Below are 20,546 nucleotides of genomic sequence, written 5' to 3' on the forward strand. Positions count from 1 at the left end.
CTAAACATGTTTTTAGGATTCACGGGGCGTGAGTCCTCTATTTGAGAGCCTTAAAAGTGAGGTTTATTAGGGCTCGCATTGCGAGTTCTGAAAAGTTTTATTTTTAATGTTAAAAAAATTAATTGGTGGGTTTTGAAGCCCAAATCACTGTGGTGGTCGCCGACCGAGACCCACAGCGAAGCTCAGGCGACGGCGGTGACACCACTATTCAAAGGTGGTGGTTCAGAAAACTACTACTGAGTTATAAAGCTAAGCCAAGGGAAATGTCGTGGTGGCGGTGGTTTAGTTTGAAATGGCTCAAAAAAGCTCGGTACGACGCTTGAAGGTTCGGAAATCACCATAGATTCCGACAAACATTGACCTCCAACCCCAATGGGCATTGAGTCTGATTCTTTAGTGGGTTTTGAAGCCTAAGAAGCAAGGAGTATGGTGGTGGTGGTGGTGGTGGCGGTTCAGCTAGTGGTGGCTCGAGGTGTTCGGAAAATGGTTAGAAAGTTTAGGAGAAACCCAAAATATCGCAGAACTTCAAGTGCCCCATTGAGGGCCTTAGGCCGCGTGTGAGATGTTGGTTTTTGGGGGTTGGGGTTTCGAGGGACGACGCGTCGACTGGGTTGGCGCATGGCGGTGGCCGGCGATGGGAGGGCGGCCGTTCGGCCTTGGCAGAGACGACACAGGGAGAGAGAGGGAGAGAGGGAACTTCAGGAAAGAGAGAGAGAGAGAAAGGGAACTTCAGGAGAGAGAGAGGGATCCGAGGAGAGAGAGAAAAAGGGGCTAAGTGATTTTTTTTGTTTTTTTTAATTTAGTTATTAATAAAACTTTAATTTATTTATTTATTATTTTTTAGGGCTCATTTTAAGAGCCCTAAATACTCTTTTAGGACTCAAAGTGTGTTCTTAAAAGTCTTCACTTACTCAAATGTCCTCAAAGTCCTTTAGGACACACATCGGATTTTAGGACTCGCACCGTGTGTCCTAAGAAATTTTTTTAAGGACTCTCAATAAGTGTCCTAAAAAGTCTAGAAGTTGTTTTTAGGCCTCGCATCTAAGTGAGTGCCCTAAAAAAGTGTAATAAAAGCTTGTTTTTTTAAGTAGTGTATTGAGAGATTTAGTGGAAAAAAGAAATTATATTTTCATAGTTATTTATGGAATTTTATATTTTTGGGAATTTTCCTTTTCAAGGCTAGCAATATGGCAGAATTGGGTTATAAGGTCATGGATGACACATGTTAATGTCAAATATCATGAACTTTATATATATTATAGTAATTATCGTACGCTTTGACATTGATATTTCTTAATCCTAAGCTTGAGGTAACATCCCAAACATTATTAAATTTATATGCACCTTTGACTTTTCAAAATTAAATTGAAATAAATTAAAGAAAGTAATTAACCATCCTAATAAAACTCTGAAGACAGAGTGTTGTGGTGTTGGGTCGAGAGGCTTTGAAGACTGAGTGACTGACACATGCTGTGATCCCGATAAATAATTTTGGTGACATATATTAAAATTATATATGTTTAAACTAATAATAAACATTATAAAAAATATTTTGCTTTTGTGATATTTTAAAAGAAAAAAAATTGAAGAGAAACTTTTTAATGATGTGTCTACATTTTATTCGTGGGGAGATAAAATGGGACAAGCATCATGCTAGAGAGGTTCCAGCTCCATCGATAACATGCGTATGGCTTTAGTATTTGAATCGTGAGTGTTGTAATTTTAGTGGAAAGAAAAATAATTATTCAAAAAAAAAACCAGAGAAGTGCAGTCCACGTGTCTTATTCTCTTCATTTCAATTGACTATCTTTTCCTTGATTCCATATTTCCTTTTCGAGCAAACAAGATTTGACCCTCTCTTCCTTTGTGTTCTCTCTCATTCTTTCCATCTGCTTTAAAGAAAAATCATAAATTAGTAGTAGCACTATAAGAAGTTGTTTCATTTCCATCACCCCCTATATATATTGGTGTTACTTATGTATAAGAGCGTTGCAATTTAATATTTAAAGTTTTAATAGTAGTAGTACTCAATATTAAATTATATTAATTAATATTGGTATTATATTGTCATAATAATATTTTACATATAAATATTTATACTTAAAATATATACTTAAATATTATAAATAATAATAATAATAATAATATATTAATTTAATCTAATTAAATTTTTTCATCAAAATTTTCATCAATATTAAGATATTTTGTTTTTACACTCATTTATATAATATTTTAGTGTATATTTTAAACTTAGATAAAGTTGATTATTTAAAATAATAAATAAAGATATTTGATCAAGGCCCAAGGAGGACGGTGCAATGTAATGTAATATAGAATGAGCTTCCCATGAACCCTTAAGCTGCCAACTAGCACATGAGAGTGCCACGTAGCCCCTCCGCTGTGGGCGTTTCACCTTTGACGTGGCATGCACTCAATCCTTCCACCTAAATAAATACCCCATTCTCTCTCAAACCTTTGCTCTCTCAATTCATTGCTATCCTTAACAAGGCCACTCCTTCACCTAATACTGCTGCACTTTTTCTTTGCTCTTTCTTTCTTTCTTTCTTTCACTTTCGGGGGTTTCCCCTGTCTTTTTTCTTTTTTTAACGGGCAGACAGAAAGAGCAAGAGCTTTAACAATAATAATGCCTGCACCGTTTGGTGGTGGTGAAGCTGCCAATGGAGACTCATCGGATGGTCTAGATCGTTCCAAAGATGGCCCTCGAGATTTTCGTGCCTTCCCATCTTTAATGTCTTCTTGCTCTCCCATTACTCTCAAGGTACGTACGTGAGACAATACTCTAATTAATTTCCTTTATCAATTAAATGCTTTCTATTTCGTTCCTTTAATTACTCTCATCATCATCAGTTGCTTTTATTGCTTTCGCTATTACCAAGTTCAAGTCGTGTCCTCAAACTCGTTGACGTACGTATACAGAGAGAGGCTTTCAATGTTAATTTGCTGATGAATGATACTTTTGTATTCATTATAGTTCATCGACGTGACATACCGTGTGAAACTCGACAACAAACAAAAAGTACAAACCAGCAATATCGGTCGATGCATGTTCGGTAACGAACCTCAACCGTCCGATCATCAAAAATCAACAGCCGCAATGAGCGAACGAACAATCCTGCATGGAATCACAGGCATGGCATTCCCCGGTGAAATCATGGCCATACTTGGTCCCTCCGGAAGTGGCAAATCAACGCTCCTTAATGCAATCGCAGGGAGGCTCCAAGGACACGGCTGCAGCGGAACAGTCCTTGCCAACGGTCGAAAATTCACTAAACCAGTACTTAAAAGAACCGGGTTCGTAGCACAAGATGACGTTCTCTATCCACACCTAACGGTCCGAGAAACCTTAATCTTCTGCTCCCTTTTTCGGCTGCCGAGAACACTGTCCCGAAAAGACAAGGTCTTGGTGGCAGAGTCGGTGATTTCGGAGTTAGGCTTAGAAAAATGTCAGAACACGATCATCGGGAACAGCTTTGTTCGTGGGGTATCGGGTGGTGAGAGGAAGAGGGTGAGCATAGCCCACGAGCTACTCATAAACCCGAGCTTGTTGGTACTGGACGAGCCGACGTCGGGTCTGGACTCGACCGCGGCGCACCGACTACTGAGCACGTTGGGCGCCCTAGCTCAAAAGGGTAAGACGGTGGTGACGTCGATACACCAACCGTCGAGCCGGGTGTACCAGATGTTTGATTCGGTGTTGGTGCTGTCGGAAGGAAGATGCTTGTACAACGGGAAGGGAAGCGAGGCCATGACCTACTTCGACTCCCTAGGCTTCTCGCCGTCTTTCCCCATGAACCCTGCGGATTTCCTGCTTGATCTCGCTAACGGTATGTAACCTTTTTCTCTCCCTATACACTACTGTACTTCGATAATTCATCTTTGTTTTTTTATCGTAAAACGAATTAGGACGATGCCACGTCAATCAAGTTATGGTTTTTATTTACTTAATAAAAAATATATGTACATGGATCAAGACTTATATATAATTATTAATTTCACGTGATGATGATGATGTTTGTTATAATATTTGTTGCTTTGTCCAAAAATAACACGAAGAATATAAATTAGCCGCATATATATATATGTGTGTGTGTGTGTGTGTGAATTTACTATAGTAGAGATATAGAGATAGATTAGACATAGCTCTCAGGTGGTCCAGATCAGAATGCAGCATATTTGGTTGTCCATTATCATTATCATTATTATAGTAATATATTATATATATATATGTACTGCGTTAGACATGATCATTGAAATTCATTCCCACTAACAATTAGTATTACTTCTCTATATACTTGGTGTCTGCCATTATTAACAATTGTGTTATGTATTGCTCATACTTACTATACCTATTCTCATGTTTTTGCCTAGTTGTTGCTTTTATGCGCTGTGTTTATTGTGTCTCTTGATTGATTCTGAATCGATGCACCTTTCACTTTTGTGCTGAGGAACTTGGAACCAAAATTTAGTGTCTTATTTATTACAATGTCTTCCTTTTTTTTTTAATTAAATTTCATTACTTAAAAACTAATAAAAAGAAGTAGGAATAATATATATTATAGATTATAAAGACATAAGTGTTCTTGAACTAAATAACAGAGCACATCTACAATCTCATAACGCTCGTTTGACTTTTCAAAATTAAAAAAAAAAATTAATAATAACTATATTCCTATAACGCTAAAGAGTGCAGTTGTTTGACTCTGAATAATTAAGGATAGTGCGCGAGCTTTGATGACTGAATGACTGACATACTATTACCCAATAACCATTTTTCAGTGATACTATGTCAAAGTTTTATTATTTTCTCACCCTGTTTAGCAATTGACTCTTATTATAATAAAGAATTAATTTCCATGTTTATAGAAAATAATATACTATTATTATTAATTTTCTGAAGTTTTGGTCATTGTGTTTTTGGCTTCTCCGTATAAAAGTTTGGTACCACCTCATTTAGTCAAGAAAAAAAAGCCAACTGTAGTGACCTCCATGTGTCTTGTGCTGTCTATTATTATTATTTTGCTGGAATTATTGTTTCCCTGATTTCCTACTAATTCCTTTTCAAGCAAAAACAAGATTAGATCAATATAGCTCTTAGGCCTCAGCCCTGTCAGGAAAAACTTTATCCATACCCCTTTCGTCCCTTTTTATTTCTATAAATCATAAATAAATGCACATGACACGTTTCCTTCGTTTCAGAAAACTAGGGGTCCAAACTTGAATATATATTTTCAAATAACACACAGATGTCGCTATATGGACATATATATACACAAATACTATATAAATAGTGCGCAAGAAAAACACACACTGAATAGCGAGAAAAGATCCACTTTATAGGAAAGCAAAACTAGCTAGCTATTAGTTGTTGTTGTTGTTATCTTTTTGTTGTTGGAAATCCAGATGGCGATTATAATTTAGTGCCATGGAGAAACATTTTCCAATGCATAACGTATAATTATTCTGGTCAAACAAATCTCTTTCTGCTGTGTACGAAGATTTAGAAAATCAAAACGTCATGGCATTGAGTATGGAGTATCCATATGTATATCGATCATATATGGTACCCACATGATGATATATATGTCCCTTTTTCTTGAGGGGACTAATCAGTAGTGTTATCTTATATGTATATAGATGATGAGCTTTATGGACCATCCTATCCTGATTTATTTGAGGGGTTGATGTCCTCATCATGATTCAATATACATGCATAAATCTAGAGACTGAGTTGACCCACTTTTTAATTTTTGAGGTAGTAATGTTGCTTTTTCAGAAACAAGATATCCTTTTATCTTGGTGAACTACTATATATGTCCCATTAGTGTGGTTATTGCCCTCAAAATTCTTACCGAGTAATTATTTGATGATTTCTCAGCCCTTACTAATCGGTCAATGTTCTTACCAATTAGTCATTATAGATTTTTTGTTAACAAAACAGCAGTATATTTTTTACCATTACATATGTGTGTGGACATATAGATAAGGTCTAAGGTGTGTAATTAATAATATATCATTTTTTTTTAAAAAAAATTACTCAATAGTATGATATTATTTTCTCACTACACAATTATTATGAAATAATATGTTCTACGATGTAGAATTAAAAATGAGTATAATAAAAATTATTAATTTATTGTGCAAGTGTATACCAATAGATAAAATCATAAACAAAGCTAGAAATATTTCTTCATTAATTTGAGCCCATTCTTTTTCCTTTAGGGCTTGATAGGGCAGAGCAAATGCGACAATAGAACATTTTATAATAGACCAACTTTAAGAGGTTTTGTCTGTGTAACTTTACTATTATATATTCTTAAACACTATAATGATAATGTAGATCTGAGGTGGAGAAAGCAGGGGATGATTTGACCGCATTAGGTTCTTGAGAAATCAAAAACATATAATTCTTATAATATATATATCTTATTATGAGCGTTTCAAAGGTGTTTTCAGATAGTTAATGGTGTTATTAATCAGTAAAGTTGCCCCTTATATGTTATTATTTAGTAGTTAGATATCACACTATAGCCACATACAACATATTCTATCTGCAAGAAAACTTAGTAAACTTATTTGCGCACATGTTGCACCAAGTAATTACAATTATTTAGGAAGAAATATCCTGGAAAATTAATTAACTAAATTTTGGAACAGAGGTGTAAGGTTACTCTTCAGCTCTAGTAATATACCACTAGCTCTTGCGCTTTATTTCTATGGGAGATATCATGACTTTGTTATCATAGTCATGATATATATATGTATTATATAAATAAAGTCATTCGTAAAATCATTAGTGTGTGGCTCTCCTCTTAATGGGCAACCATGTGAAGTGCTTAAAAAGTTTTTTTGTATATGTTGTGATTAACCGTTGTAATTGCTTCATATAGTTTGCCTGTCACTATCTCTTGGCTAATCGCAAAACCATATAAACTTTGATTATATTAAAAAGAAAGAAAAAAATTGAAGTACTATTCTTTTAGCAAGGTTAAATAACTATTTAGTATTAAAAAGTAATGAACTTATATTAATTATCATCCCTTTGAATTTTGATGGGGCAGTAAAGCATTAGATAATAATAAGATATAGTAATTAATAAGATAGGCCAGCACTCACCTCTTTTCGTGTATATCCATATAATCTATTTTTGACATGTTATCATTGATCTGGCTGTCTTGAACGTGCCTAATTCTCTTTACTTTTGAAGAATTTTGTGTGCTTTTTTAGCCAAAAGAAAAACATATAAGAGTAACACGTGTTGGGTTTCTATGACGTCCAATGAGAATTTTATCCACAAAGTGCTTCAATCTTTTTTTTTTCCTTCATATAAAACATTAATAAACACATTTTTTTTAAAAAAAAAAATAGTAAAAAGAGTAAAAGTGAGAGTACATATATATTCATTATTAGTAGTAGAAAAAAAAACCAAGTGGCGGCCCATCCTTTAGTGATTTAATATGGCGCAGCACCAACTTCAGTGGACTCCCACCTTAATAGCACCAACACTGGTCAGCTTTTGCGAAAGCTTGTTGAATCAGATATAGTTTGTTCTTATTCTTATTATTATAATTTATTTATTTTTACATATATAATGTATTCTATATAGAGATAGTGCATTTCTTACGTCTCTACTTACTAATTTGTATGCCAAAGAAAATTTAAGTGTCTTATTTAATTAGTGGACCAATAGTGTCATTCCACCGCACTAAATGGTGCTTTGTTTTGTCGAAATAAGTTTTGTCTGCCTACTCGCCACTTTTCATAGGCAAACACATTAGTTTAATATATGAATATAAATGTGTTTAGTTGCTTTTAAGATAATGCATAACATGCACACTATTTTCTCCCGCTAGAAAACAAATAGTACTTCTGAGAATTAGAAAATGAAAATGAAGAAAGTGTGAACTACATATACGATTTCAATCCCAACCTTTTGCTATAGCGTTTAATTGCTTAACAGATCATCACTCGATCATAGTCATAGTCCAATTGTTAGATAGTATGTACGTGTAATTAATAAATTAATTAAAATTCTAAGTATATACTCTCTATTCATTTTATATTATGCTATTCTAAAATATATATTATACTATCGTACGTATTTAAGTTTAACTCTCTCGACAGTATCTAGAGACTTATAAGTTGTATTTTACATATTATAATGTCTTATAATTTATAGTTCTTTATCTATGTGCATGCCTCTTAATTACATGGGTTCTTAAATGAAAAAATATAATAAACCAGTTGCATAGAATGATATGTACTGATGATTTTAAAAGCTTCAATGCTATTCAATTTAACTGTTCTTAATTGTATCGTTTCATTTTGTATCAACGAGGATCACATTTCTTTGATGGACCTGCATAGAAGTAGATATTTAATTGATCTTAACGTAAAGGAGTCAAATTTGCTGCAAATGTTAAAAGTTCTGGTTGTGATTATTCATATGACAATACTGGCTAGCAGATATAGTTATCAAACATTGCTTGTTGTTTATGGTGTTAACTCATAGTCGTACGTCTTGGACTTATGCAGGTGTTTTCCAACTCCAAGGTTCAAGCGAAAGTGATAAGCCGGCGGCCAGTGTGAAGCAAAATCTAGTGTCTTCTTACAACGCTTTATTAGCTCCAAGGGTCAAATCTGCTTGTCTGGAAAACCCAAATGATTCAAGCAAAGACTTATCAGGCTTCAGCAGTGAGACGTTCATTAGCCATAATAATTCCACCAAACAGTCACCCAGAACAAGGAGATGCTGCAATATAGGGTTTTTGACATGGGTAAGCCATTTTAGCATTTTGCTGCAGAGAAGCCTCAAGGAACGAAAGCACGAATCCTTTAACGCTCTAAGAGTTTTCCAAGTAATCACGGCTGCATTGTTAGCCGGTCTAATGTGGTGGCACTCGAATTATCTCAACGTCCAAGATCGCCTCGGCCTTCTCTTCTTCATAGCCATATTTTGGGGTGTTCTACCCTCTTTCAATTCAGTCTTTGCATTCCCTCAAGAACGTGCCATCTTAATGAAGGAACACGCCTCCGGTATGTACACTCTTTCTTCGTATTTCATGGCGCGGATCGTCGGAGACTTGCCCATGGAGCTTATCCTCCCCACCATCTTCCTTGCAATCGCTTATTGGATGGCTGGATTGAAGCCTGAATTCAGTGCTTTTGTTCTGACCCTGTTGGTTCTGCTAGGCTATGTTTTAGTCTCTCAAGGCCTTGGCCTTGCTCTAGGGGCCGCTATTATGGATGCCAAACAGGCTTCCACCTTAGTCACGGTCACTATGCTGGCTTTCGTTTTGACTGGAGGATTTTACGTCCACAAAGTGCCGTATTGTTTGGCTTGGATCAAATATATTTCCACAACATTTTATACTTACAGGCTTCTAATTAATGTCCAATATGGCGAAGGGGAGGCGATTTCGGCTTTGCTGGGATGCTCTCGCCATGGAAGAAGAGATCGAGATAAAGCAAGTTGTAGATTCATCGAAGAAGATATTGAAGGGCAGCTTAGTCCTCTGATCAGTATCTCTGTTATGTTGTTAATGTTCGTGGGCTATAGGTTATTGGCCTACCTTGCTTTGAGGCGAATCAATAAAGCCTTATAACCAGTAACAACAATAAGTACATTGCAGTTAATACTACAGATGATAGGTTTTTATTCTACGGGGGAAAAGTACTCAAAATTAATTCTATAATTATTATTATTATTATTATTATTATGGAACTCAACAAAGGATGAAGAAAGCATCGTCAATGCATTATTTATGTGCTTCTGTGGTATCACCATTGATTTGTGTGAATACTCATTACTAGAAAAATACTTTTTCGCGTCGCGTTAGTCTAACGTGTGTGGACTACGCTCACTAATGCCATAAAAAAAAATATGAACAATTTGCGTCAGTTGCCCACTGACGCTGCAACCCCCACTTGCGTTAGTGGTCTTCTCCATCTCTCTCTCTCACACGATAGGAAAACAAGCAGTTAGAAAAATAGGGCTTTCTCACATGATCTCTCTCAGGAACGAACGATAGGGTGAATAGTGGGGAAACTAGGCGGGGTGAACGACAAGGGTTGATGCTCTCTCGCACGTCTCTCTATCACTCACGGGGTACGTTTCAAATCTATTTGGGGGGGGGGGGGCTCGAGGTGTTCACCAAAGAAGTTTGCTTAGGTTTTAGTTTTAATTTTTTTTTATCTCTAATCTGTTTTTTTGGTGGTGATTGTGTTTGCAGATTTTTATCTTGTAAAATCTTAGGGTTTGGATATTTTACTTTGCAGGTACTTATGATTCTGTAAATTCGACTTTATAATATAAGTTATGAATTTTGATTTTGATTTGGATAGCTATATATTGTAAATTTGAAATATATTATTATGGTAAGACTTCTAAGATTTATTATTATTTCCTTTAGCGTCAATTATCCACTGAAATTGAAGAGTTTACTTGGTACTAAAGATTAATACGCATAGGGTTTATCGTGCCAATTGTGTACTAAAAAAGAATCTAGCAAATTCTACGATTTCACATCACTTTTTGTAATAACACAAAAATATTTTATTGTTTGTTGGAAAGTGACGCAAATTAGGTTTTTTGTAATAGTGACTATGTAGCTAATCGAGTAATTGTTTGTATAACTAATTATAATAAAAGACATCAAGAGATATTGTAATGGATTAAAAAAGTGTTACAAAAAGGTGAACATAACATGTGCATGTATGAAAAATGGAATTAACAAAAAAAGAAAATAATAATAATGAGAATAAATCAATCATAAAAAAACATAGTTCGAACTTTGAACTAATTATTCTCTATTGAGCACTTTCCTTTCTTGAACTCTTTTTCATAGGAAAACTTCGTATTGATGTGCTTAAGATAGCACTTGAAAGCTTAACAACAAATATTTGAAAAAGTTCATTATGGACAAATTAAAAAAAAAAAATGGTAACTATTGACCCTATTCAGCCCTATATTTATAACTCTAACCCTTAGTTAAAGTTTTTCACATTTTTGACTCTTTAAGACAAAATTACCCCTTTGTTAAACAAATATTAGAAACAACTCTATTTCGATTTCCTACTCTTCTCATCCCCTTCCCGTTGAAAACCCTCCCTCCCAAACCCAACTATCTTCCCGTCGAAGCTGCGGTGGTGTTTTCGTCTCCAGCCAGCACCCACCTCGTCCCACACCACTCCCAGTTGCGTCGTCATCTCCACAGCCACCATTTTTTCTTACCCAATTCGTTTTCAACCCCTTTTACACTCTTCCTTCTCTCTCTCTCAAATCTACCACAGCCCCCATCCCCTCCGCTTGCTCCCGACCCCACGAACCCACATTGCTGCCTCGCCGTGCTTCGCAGCCATATCGTCGAGCCCACATCGCCGGAGCCCAAGGTTTACAACACCCAAGACCCCACACTCCCCTTGCAAGCCCAATACTCTAGCCCAAGGTATTGTTGTTGGGATCCCTTGTTGTTATATTATTTATGACTCCTTTGTTTATTTTGAATTTGTCATATTGATGCTTTGAGATTTGATGGTTGTGGTTGGAAACATGTTAGAAGAATGTAAGGTTTGGACTTTGGTTAAATTTCTAACTACTTGAGGCATGTTTTAATTGGGAAATAAGGAGTGAATTTAGTGTGAATCATGTGTGTAGTGAAGTTGTTGTGAACCATGTGTAATTTCAGTGTGAACAATGTATGAAATTGGTGTGAACCATGTGTGATTGTGGTGTGAATTTAGTGTGAACCATGTATGAAGTGAAGTTGGTGTGAACCATGTGTGATTTCAGTGTGAATAGTGTGTGAATTTGGTGTGAATAGTATGTGAACGATGTGCGAACCATGTTTCGAAATTATGGTGAACAATGTGAGAATGATATGTGAACCATGAGTGAATTAGGTGTGAATGGTGTGTAAACCATGTTCTGAACTTATGGTGAATAATGTGTGAATTATAAAAGGAAACTACACTAACTAACCCTATTATAAAACTGCACGGCCTCAATTTCAAGTGTGTATATATCTCTTTTTGTTTATTGGAATAAATTTATTAGCATATTATATATGATATATAAGTAAAAATCAATTGTGGAAGGAACTTGTAACTCAAATGCACTAGTTTGTTATCAAATATATGAATGAGTATTATCAAATGCCAAACATGCTCAAAGTAGCTAAAGAATAGGTACCATATTTATCTCCATTGTTTTTAATTGAATCCTTATGGAGTGTGTACTTCACAATAATTTATGATCTTTAAATGTTTATATGTGAATTTAATTGAAAAACTAGTATCTTTTAATGATATAGAAAAACTCATTTGAAATATCATTTTATTTCTGCAGAATGTAAGTAATATTTTTTTAGGTTTTGGGTTTTTGATTGAGAAATATCTTAGCTCAAGCAAGACCAACAGTGGGATGGCTTATGGATTATTATGTGTATATATTTGTTAAATACTAACTTTGTTAGAATTTTGTGTGAACAGAGGTGAATTTAGTGTGAACTATGTCTGAATTTGGTGTGAATTATGTGTGAGGTTGGTGTGAATTTGGGTGAGCTATGCGTGAACCATGTGTGAATAATGTGTGAACCATACAAAGTGTGAATAATGTGTGATTTTATGGAGTGAACCATGTGTGATTTTAGTGTGAACCATGTGTGATTTTAGTGTGAATCGTATGTGAAAAAAGTGTGAATATACACTACTACAAAAAAGGTATTTCTCTGCGGTTTTTTTACTCAATACACTGCGGTTTTCGAGAGTATTGAAAAGCGCAGTGTATTCGACCGCAGATAAAAGTGTTACACAAACCACGGAGAAAAGCTACACTTTTCTCTGCGGTTGTAGTAAGCCAACCGCGGAGAAAAGAGAGCTTTCTATGCGGTTCTAATAAGCAAACCGCGGAGAAAAGAGAGCTTTCTCTGCGGTTTGTTTATTAGAACCGTAGAGAAAGCTCTCTTTTCTCCGCGGTTTGCTTATTAGAACCGCAGAGAAAAGGGCTTTCTCAATAAAAAAAAAATTTAATTTCGGTTGATAACCGAGCATTTTTAATAAAAAAAAAATTAATTTTCAATTTTAATAAATAATTATTTTCAATAGTATAACTAATTTGTTAAATTATTATATATACATTTCATATCTAATACAAAATAAATGGCTAGTAATGAATCAAAGCCTTTAATCATTCTAACCAATATAAGTTAGCACTTTAATCTTACATACATACAAAAATTTAGATTTCATAAACAAATGGCATTAATCTAGCTAACCAATCACTTTGTAGTGGTAGTAGATCATCTTTGACATTGAATTATTTTTTGTCAAACCACTGCAAAATTGAAAAGTTAATATAGATTAGATAATTAAATACAATATCTAGTTTTTCTTAAGCAAAAAAGAGTTTAAAATATAACATACTTTCTTCTTGATAACTTCTGCTGGATTCGGTGCATTTACAAGATCATAGATGTATCTTATTACATAATAACCACATTCATGACTTTCAGGTTGTTTTGGACAAGAACCTCTCACCAATTTTATAAATGTGCCGATGTATTCATTTTCCAAACATTGTGCGTATGCTCTACAAAAATTAAAATTAATTAAATACATATTATGCTCTCAACTTTTAAAAATTAATAATGCATACATTACAAATGAAGAACTTACTTTTCCATAACCTCCGTAAGTATTGGTGGAGATTTATGATTTTTTAAAGGGTCCAAAATTATGGTCATCCCCCGCATCATCACGAGCACCACATCCAATATCGACTAAAATAATAATAAAATATGATTATTATAAAATTAAAATTCAACCATAGTAGTGATAATGTTTAAGTAGTTCGTTCTTACTCAACAATCCAAGGAATGAAATATATTTGGCCTCGTCTATCCATAGTCATCATTCATTTGGCTATAAGATCCACCGTATAGTTTTTACTTTCATCATTGCCAATAGAAAGATGTTCGGTGTCAAAAAATTTATATAATTGTCGTGAATTTGGGTGCATGCTTTCCCAAATGCATCTGTAGAGAATCAATCATTCATATTACATTTTCAATTAATAAATTAATATCGTCAAAATAAATTTGGGCAGAGTTTCCTCTGTTTCTATAGCATATCCAAAATTATTAGAACCTATAAATTCAATTCAGACAAAGCATACAACAAACAACATGCATGTTCTCAACCATAAGCCACCGCAGCACACAAAATTCATAGAACCTACTTCACTAAGACACACATGTTCTCAACCTTCTGTTATCTTCGCAGCACACAATTTCATCTCAGAACTTACTTCACTACGGATGAATATCTAATATATTCAAACTCCTCTAATAGTTTGTAATGACATAACGGATTGATACATACCTCATACCAAACAGCATAGCTGAGGATCCAATATTATCCATGGAGGCTGCTTGATAAACGTCTTCCGAAGTGATGAAGATAGCCTCGCGTTCTCCTATAAACTCCGGGTCAACGGGAACTTGTACAACCCCATCTATTCCTTTATTGGAATAATACTCCTTCACTATAAATTTTAGACTCAGATCAATTTTGTCCCATTGGTTATCTGTTAACCAATTTGAAGGTTCTGGTTGAGTTATTTCAGCGGGGATACTACGTGAGATCCAACTGTTCAGGTGCTAAATCAGTTCGTATACCCATATCAACAAGATCTAAACGACTAGTTAAACCATCCTTAGTTTTACCGGGAATATCAAGTAATGTACCTATAATACTTTCGCACACATTTTTTTCTATATGCATGACATCCAAACAATGTCGAACAAGTAAATCTTTCCAGTAAGGGAGACGAAAAAAAATTGATTTCCTTTGGAAACATCCACTTACTTTCTTATTTTTCTGCATTTTTCCATACTTGAAATCAATTTTCTCTACTTCTTTAAGAATTTGTTGCCCCGAAAGTGGCAAAGGAGCAACACCTTGTTCTTTATCACCATCAAATGTTTTTTTTTGTGTCTATAATGATGATTTAGGGGCAAATATCGTCTATGACCCATATAACAAATTTTGTGCCCATTAGACAGACGAATAGCCTTTGTGTTAGTGCAACATATTGGACATCCCTGGTAACCTTTTGTGCTTAACCCTGATAGATTACCATAAGCTGGGAAATCATTAACAGTCCACAACAAAACAGCTTTTAAGTTAAAGACTTCTTTCTTAAAACCGTCATATGCCTCAACACCATTTTCATACAAATCTTTCAAATCATCAATTAATGGTGCCAAATAAACATCTATATCGTGTCCCGGTTGTTTTGGGCCTGAAATCATTAACGTGAGCATCAAAAACTTTCTTCTCATCACTAACCACGGAGGAAGATTGTACATAACAAGGAAGACAGGCCACGAACTATGCCTACTACTTAGAGATTTATGTGGATTTACACCATCGGCAGCTAGACCTAGACGAAGATGTCTTGCTTCAGTTTTAAATTATGGATTTAAGTTATTAACTTTTTTCCAAGCCTGCGAATCTGCAGGATGTCGAAGTTTACCATCTTTCACTCGCCTAGTCTCATGCCATATTAAGTTTTCAGAGTGTTCTGCACTTCGATATAATCGCTTTAGCCGCGGAATCAAGGGCAAGTACCACATCACTTTTTGAGGAATAAGTTTCCTGATCTCCTTACTCTTGTTAGGTTTGTAGCGGGGTGAATCACATTCTGGGCAAGTGTCCATGTCTGCATACTCTTTACGATATAACACACAATCATTCGGACATGCATGGATCTTCTCATACTTCAAGCCTATGCAATTTAAAGTTTTCTTCACTTCATACGTAGACTCAGGGAAGCAATTATCTAACGGCAAAATCTCTTTAAAAGCAGCTAAAAATTGACTAAAACATTTATCACTAACTCCATTTTCTGCTTTTATGTTGTAAAATTTTACCATCGTTGGTAATCTTTGTTTCAGACAACCATTGAATAATGGTTTATCTGCATCTCTAACCAATTTATCAAATTTTGAAGGATCATCAACAAAATCTTCTTGTGCTTCATCGAGCAATTCCATAGGATGATCGTCAAAATCACTATAACCCAAATCATCAACCCCTCGCCTCCCGAATGGATATGGATTATTATTTTTCAATGATTCCCCATGCCAATACCATGTACGATAACTTGTATCAAATCCCCGACAAAATACATGATTTTTTATCATGGTAATATTTCCTTTTGTTCCATTACCACAATCTATACATGGACAATGAATTCTTTCCGGATCACTACAATTTGTTTGGCAAAATTCTAAAAATTGGTTGAATCCGTCTTGAAATTGTTGTGTTTCTCTATTCTCAAGAATCCATGACTTATCCATAATGATAATATCTACCTAATTCCTAAGTTGATAATGAAAAGAAAATTAGTATAGTAATACTCTAAAATTATGTTCAATTATTAAATTATAAAATGAAATGGACAGAGTTTCATTTATTTCTATGACATATCCAAAATTCATATGTATTTAAAATTTCAACAAAAACAAAAACATTATTATTATATATAGTAACTTATAAAACATGTTCAACTAATATCATCAAAAAAAAATTGGGCAGAGTTTCCTCTGTATTTATAGCATCTCCAAAGTTATCTACCTATAAATTCACATCAAACAAAACATATAACAAACAACATGCATGCTCTCAACCATAAGTCACCGCAGCACACAGAAAATTCACAGATCCTACTTCACTAAGGCACACATGTTCTCAACCTTCTGTTATCTCCGTAACACACAATTTTATCTCAGAACCTACTTCACTATGGATGAATATCTAATATATTCAAACTCCTCTAACAATAGTTTGTAAATATAAAAAATAAAAAAAAAATTAAGTAGTAATTACTACTTACCTTAAAAATTAATATTCACCAATTTCAACCTCGAACAAATATTTCCTACAATAAAAAGTTAAACATTAGTAAATATATGGTAGTTGAATTTATCCTAAAATAATATAATTAACAAAAATATACTTTAAAAAAATCATTACCTAAATAATATACAAAATTATGCAAGCACTAATTTTTAATATAAAAAATTATGTAAACAACATTATTCTAAATAAAATAATACAAAAATACCCTAAACCGAAATATACATTAAATAAATCAAGTTTTAGTGATCAATACACGTTTTAAACAATGAAAATGTCCTCCAATCCTATATAAAATTTAAAAAATATTACAAAAAATAACCTTATGATCATACATAGAAACCACCATTAAACCCACACAATATTTCTTCATTTTTACCCTAAAACTTCAAAATAACTCAAGATTAACTATATATACATGATTTCAAGCATTAATATGCAAAGAAATGGAAAAAAAAACAAAAAGAAATAGACAATGTGGGTACCGTGGGTAGGGACGGCGTGGGGAGAGAGCTTTGGCCGTGACCTTCAACAAAGAAGAAGATGGGAAAATGAGTGGGAAAATAGGTTTTTTGGGCTTTAGTGGGTGGAGACCACCTTTCTCCGCGGTTTTATACCCAAAACCGCAGAGAAAAGTGGACATTTCTCTGCGGTTTTATACCCAAAACCGCGGAGAAAAGTGTCCCGTTCAAACCTTTCACTGCGTTTTTTTTAAAAACCGCAATAAAACAGGGCGCGGACATTAAATATACATTTTTTGACTCTTTCAAACCTTTTCACTGCGCTTTTTATTTATTGTTTAAAAAAAACCGCTGAGAAAGGCTATATTTGTAGTAGTGATATCTGAGTTATGTATTAAGCGCTTATTTAATTTACCTTTTCAGATGTCACTCCTCATGCTTCCTACTGAAAGGCATTATCCAGCAAAGACTGCGTATAGGGGAGGGAGCATTATGAGTACAATAATAACGAAGTTCATGACATTTGACTTGTTGGAACGAGTGAAATAGTCACCATTCAAGAAATTCTTCTTAGCTCCACCTCTACAATATTCTGGAGTTATTATTCACCAGTTACTGCTTAGGAGAGTTGTTGGTAGAGGAAAGAACGAATACTGCTTGAATTTTAATATTTGTGGTTAGAATACAAGGTTTGGAATTAGTGAATTTGGTTTGATCACTGGATTGAATTGTGGAATTTCTCCGGATCAGGAAAAGTATAAAGAAATGACCAAGTGTAAAAGACTTCTCCAGACATACTTGAACAATAAAGAATGTTTGTCTTCTGAAGAGTTGGAAGATGGATTCAAAAGGTGCGATGTGAAAGAAGACGTATGGAAATTAGGTCTATGTTTTTTGGTAGACTCTCTTTTATTACCTAGTGAACCAAAGAAGAAATGCTTTATTGATGTCCTTTCCATGGTGGAAAATGAAGATGAATTCTTCAACTATCCTTGGGGGAGATTATCGTACGAGAAGACATTATTCGGCTTGACAAAAGATATGGAAAGGCTAAGGAATAAATACTTGAAGAATGTTGAGAAAAAGAGAAAAAGACCAGCACCTCAGTACACAATTTATGGTTATGCCATTGCTCTGCAATATTGGGCCTATGAAATTTTCACAAAGTTCTTTGCATTTGCTGATCAACAACCCCTTGCCTTTCCAAGAATGCTTAGTTGGTCAATGCATAAAATGCTGAAAGAGAAAGATATTGAAGGTGTATTTAAGAAAAAAAGTGTAAGTCGTTAAGATTTTATTTGAGTTTGTGATTTATAAGTAATGTTTATACCTTATTAATTTATTATTTTGTTGCAGAATCTTGTGAAAGGCCACGCTCAATCCAAGACCCGAAGAGAAAGAATTTTATGACTCTATTATTCAAGGACCAGATGAACTACTCATGGGTCGTGTTATTATCTTTGTAGACGATAATGTGGAATTGGAGTTTGAAAGGGAAGAACGTGAGGAATCTCCCACAAAGCTCGATGTAGCAGATGGGCATCGTCACGAGCAAGACCAGAAAGAGATACCAACTCCAATTAACACCCACCATGAAAAGTTGTTAGCTGATATTGACACTTTGAAAAGTAACCAACAAAGAATTGAGGAGAAGTTGGATTGTCTAATTGAATTGGTGCTCTCGCAACGTAAAGGTAGTGATTCTAAGGATTCAGTATCAGATGAGCATCTTGCTTCACCACACCATACATTTATTATGGAGCACGTTGTTGGAGAAGATAGCCCTAGCTGTAAGGTGGTATCTCCTGAAGATATGACTGGGGTGGAATTCAAGAGAAGGAGGGTTCCAACGAAAAGAATTTTTGGTGCCGAGTTTACTGATCCAACTAGGAAGAAAAAGAAAGTAGAGAAAATTGTAACTGATCCTTGTGAAATTAATCCCCTACATCCATATGACGAAAAGCAAATGAGACGTTTTAAGAAATGGGTAATTGGTTTAAAAAAGAATGATAAGCATATTTCTCTCTTGGCTGGTTCGTGCACAGCGAAATGGTTTATTCAGCTACTTACACCACGTACATGGCTGGACGGACTGGTAAGACTACTGAAATAATTTTTTTTTTAAATATATATAATTTTGAATGTGATGTATATATACTTATAATATTTGGCATGCAGCACATTGATGCAACTTTAGGGTTGATGAAAGAACGAGTGTACACTTACAAAAAGACTTACTTCGAAAGATTCACCATCGTGGATTCTATGTTCCAACAGTTCTTCGAACCACATTGGGAACAATTCAACAAGAGGAAAATCAAATCAAGCTACATTTGGCCAAAAGAAGTGCTTGATTACTTGGTAGGTGATGATAACAATTTCAAAAGGAGTTGGAAAGACATTGACGATGTGTTTACCCCGATTAATTTTTTTGGGACACATTGGGTGTTGTTAGAGATATCATTGACAAGATATCTTATAAAAGCTTATGACTCTGATATCACTGTGGTCTCCAACAACGAGTTTGAGAATAAAATGAGCAGATGGGGAAAAATGCTACCATTTCTAATTCAATCCAGTGGGTTGTTAAGCCATAGGAAAGATGTCCAACTACAAGCAGAGAAAGTGCATTTTGAGTTCACAAGACTTGGCACAGAAAAAGTGCCACAGACAAAACTAGGTATAACTCTGTTAACCATATTTATATTGCAAATAATCACTATGGTCTTCTAATAATTAAAAAACTTTATTTCCTTTGCAGTGGCGATTGTGGGGTATATGTCATCAAACATATGGAGTACTTGCTAGCCAAAAAACCAATATTCGACGTAAATGACAACAATATGGATTTCTTTAGAAAAAAGACTTGTTTAGATTTGTTTTACCATAACTTACAACCATAGTTGTCTTTTATTTAAATATATGTATCTTACTTTTGAATGTATGAAGAAACTATGTCAACTTCATCTCATTAAATGGTATTGAATGACTTCGTTTATTTCATCCTAATAGTGGAAGGGATAAATCTTTGTCACTTTTATCTTATTAAGTTATGTGTGAATTGGGTGTGAATTAAGTGTGAACCCGATGTCAATTATGTGTGAATTATGTGTGAACCGCGTGTGAAATATGTGTGAATCAGGTGTG

General features: G+C 34.6%; 1 protein-coding gene across 1 annotated transcript; it reads left to right on the forward strand.

Annotated features, from left to right (window-relative positions):
- Positions 1 to 2,359: 2,359 nt before the first annotated feature.
- Positions 2,360 to 9,982, forward strand: LOC133804677 (ABC transporter G family member 25). Its single transcript, XM_062242822.1, has 3 exons — positions 2,360 to 2,779; positions 2,993 to 3,845; positions 8,554 to 9,982. The coding sequence occupies exons 1-3, from the start codon at positions 2,645 to 2,647 to the stop codon at positions 9,621 to 9,623; spliced, it is 2,058 nt and encodes a 685-aa protein (XP_062098806.1). The 5' UTR covers positions 2,360 to 2,644; the 3' UTR covers positions 9,624 to 9,982.
- Positions 9,983 to 20,546: the final 10,564 nt, after the last annotated feature.

Source organism: Humulus lupulus, chromosome X (assembly GCF_963169125.1).
Source record: "Humulus lupulus chromosome X, drHumLupu1.1, whole genome shotgun sequence".
Classification (NCBI taxonomy): domain Eukaryota; kingdom Viridiplantae; phylum Streptophyta; class Magnoliopsida; order Rosales; family Cannabaceae; genus Humulus; species Humulus lupulus.